The sequence below is a fragment of the Apaloderma vittatum genome, unplaced genomic scaffold (genome assembly GCF_000703405.1).
Source record: "Apaloderma vittatum isolate BGI_N311 unplaced genomic scaffold, ASM70340v1 scaffold30093, whole genome shotgun sequence".
Classification (NCBI taxonomy): Eukaryota; Metazoa; Chordata; class Aves; order Trogoniformes; family Trogonidae; genus Apaloderma; species Apaloderma vittatum.
Window position 1 is genome coordinate 12238 of NW_009707936.1, and position 1931 is coordinate 14168.

The 1931-nt window shown below is 50.1% G+C and overlaps 1 protein-coding gene across 1 annotated transcript in view; it reads left to right on the plus strand.

The window, feature by feature from the left end:
• HIP1R (huntingtin interacting protein 1 related) overlaps positions 1–1526 on the plus strand; it is a gene marked incomplete at both ends in the record, with an annotated part of 12918 nt that extends 11392 nt beyond the window's left edge. The window contains 4 exon segments of the mRNA XM_009866383.1: positions 722–832; positions 949–1007; positions 1305–1335; positions 1464–1526. Coding sequence (XP_009864685.1) covers positions 722–832; positions 949–1007; positions 1305–1335; positions 1464–1526 — 264 coding nt within the window.
• Positions 1527–1931: the final 405 nt, after the last annotated feature.

Sequence of the window (1931 nt, forward strand, 5' to 3'; positions counted from 1 at the left end):
TACTGGCATTATTTACTGGCAGGGGGTTAATGCAGTAGGATGTTGCCTCCATTTGTCAGGGTGGGATGTTTGCTCACAGCCTTCTGGCTGTGTTCCAGAGAGGTGACGGACAGCTGTGTTTCTGTCTGGTTTTTGTTTGTTTGTTTTAAATCAGGACATGTCTTTCCCCATTGTCCAGAGCTGAGATTGGAGACACTGAATTGGAGCAAGCGTTTCAGGGTGGCTTGTCCTCCAAACCCACAGGTCCTGATGCTTTTCATGGAGCCATCTCGGCTTCTGAGCACTAAGACCCTTGCTGGTGGTGCAGGCAGGCAGTGACCCTCAGATCAGCCCAATAACCCTGGGAGCATAAAACTTCCCAACTTTCAGATATTTTTTCTTAGGAAGCCCCGATTAGGCTTTTCCATTAAACTGCTGTTAATTCAAAGGCTGCCACTCCAAAGCCTTCTGGAGCCCTGGCCTGCTGAAGCTGCTCCTGTGTGGCTGAGTTTTGTCACCTTGATTTGGGGCATTTCTTACCTCTGAGGTCCCTGCAAGTTCACTGCAAGTTGGTGGTGCCTGTGCCTTCACCCTCACAGTCTACAGAATGCTGCTCCTGCAGATACATTTATTTATGGGGAAAAAAAGAGTCAGATTACCTTGATTTGGTGTTATTCCTTATGAGTGTTCCCTTCTCTGCCTCTGCCTAAAACCTCCTGGCGGCTGCTGCATCCTCCAACAGGAGCTGAGGCCTAAGAGCTTAGACATCAAGCAAGAAGAGCTGGGGGACATGGTTGAGAAGGAGATGGCCTCCACCTCGGAGGCGATTGAGGATGCCGTCAGGCGGATCGAGGTGAGGCAGAGCTGCAGGACGGGCCGTTCTCGTGCCTTGGGGCGGCAACGTGTCCATCTCCTCCTCGCCCTCGCAGCAAGATGTCATCCAACCCTTCCTCTTGTGTTTCCCAACAGGAAATGATGAGCCAGGCCAGAAACGAGAGCTCCGGTGTTAAGCTTGAAGTGAACGAGCGGTGAGTTTTGCCGTGGGCAGGTTTCGGTCCCGTGCCCCAGCCCTGCCGGGCTGTGCTCTGCTCCAGAGCCCTGCCTGCAACCCGCCGCTGCCTCATCCTGATGCTGAGCACGAAATTCTCTTTTGAGGGGTGGACCTTTGTCTTGTATGTCTAAGCTGTAACTGTTCTCAGCCGCTTAGAACTAACCTGCAGACTGGCCTGTCTCTAAAAAAGACCCGTTTTCTAACTGAGGCCACAGGCTGCTTCCCTGGACACAGCGTTGGACGACACTGAATGCTTTTCTCTTGTTTCTTGCAGGATTCTGAACTCCTGCACAGATCTGATGAAGGTCAGTACTGCAGGAGCCGAGCTGGGGCGTCAAAGACTCTGCAAAACCGTAACTTCCCACCCCTGATGGCATCAATCCGTCTCTATAAAATCCTCATCAACACCAAACCCCGCTGTTCTTTGTTCCAGGCTATCAGACTTCTTGTAACGACATCTACAAACTTACAGAAGGAGATAGTAGAAAGCGGCAGGGTGAGTTTTCACCTGCGTCGTGAAACACGGGAAAATTTCCCACAGTTTGCACAGACACCAGCTGGGTTTGGTGCTTTCCCACATTAGCGGTGCTCCGGCAGTCTCGCTCGCTGGAGATGGGCTGCTCAGCCCCACGCTCTCTGCACACGTAGCTGTTGTGTTTGCAAAGCCTTGTCTGTCTAAAGAGGATGGCCCAAACTTGTGCGTTTTAAACCCAGCACAAATTTTCAGGCTTGGGGGGCTCCAGAGCTCGTTTTCATGACATATATATATTTAAGCAGGCTGGTAAGAGGGTCTGAAAGGCACAGAGGTGCTACCTATTCCTTGCTTTATGGCTTTATACATTAATTTAAATACTGTTATATTTTATATGGATAATTTGTATGGATTTATTTATTATATATT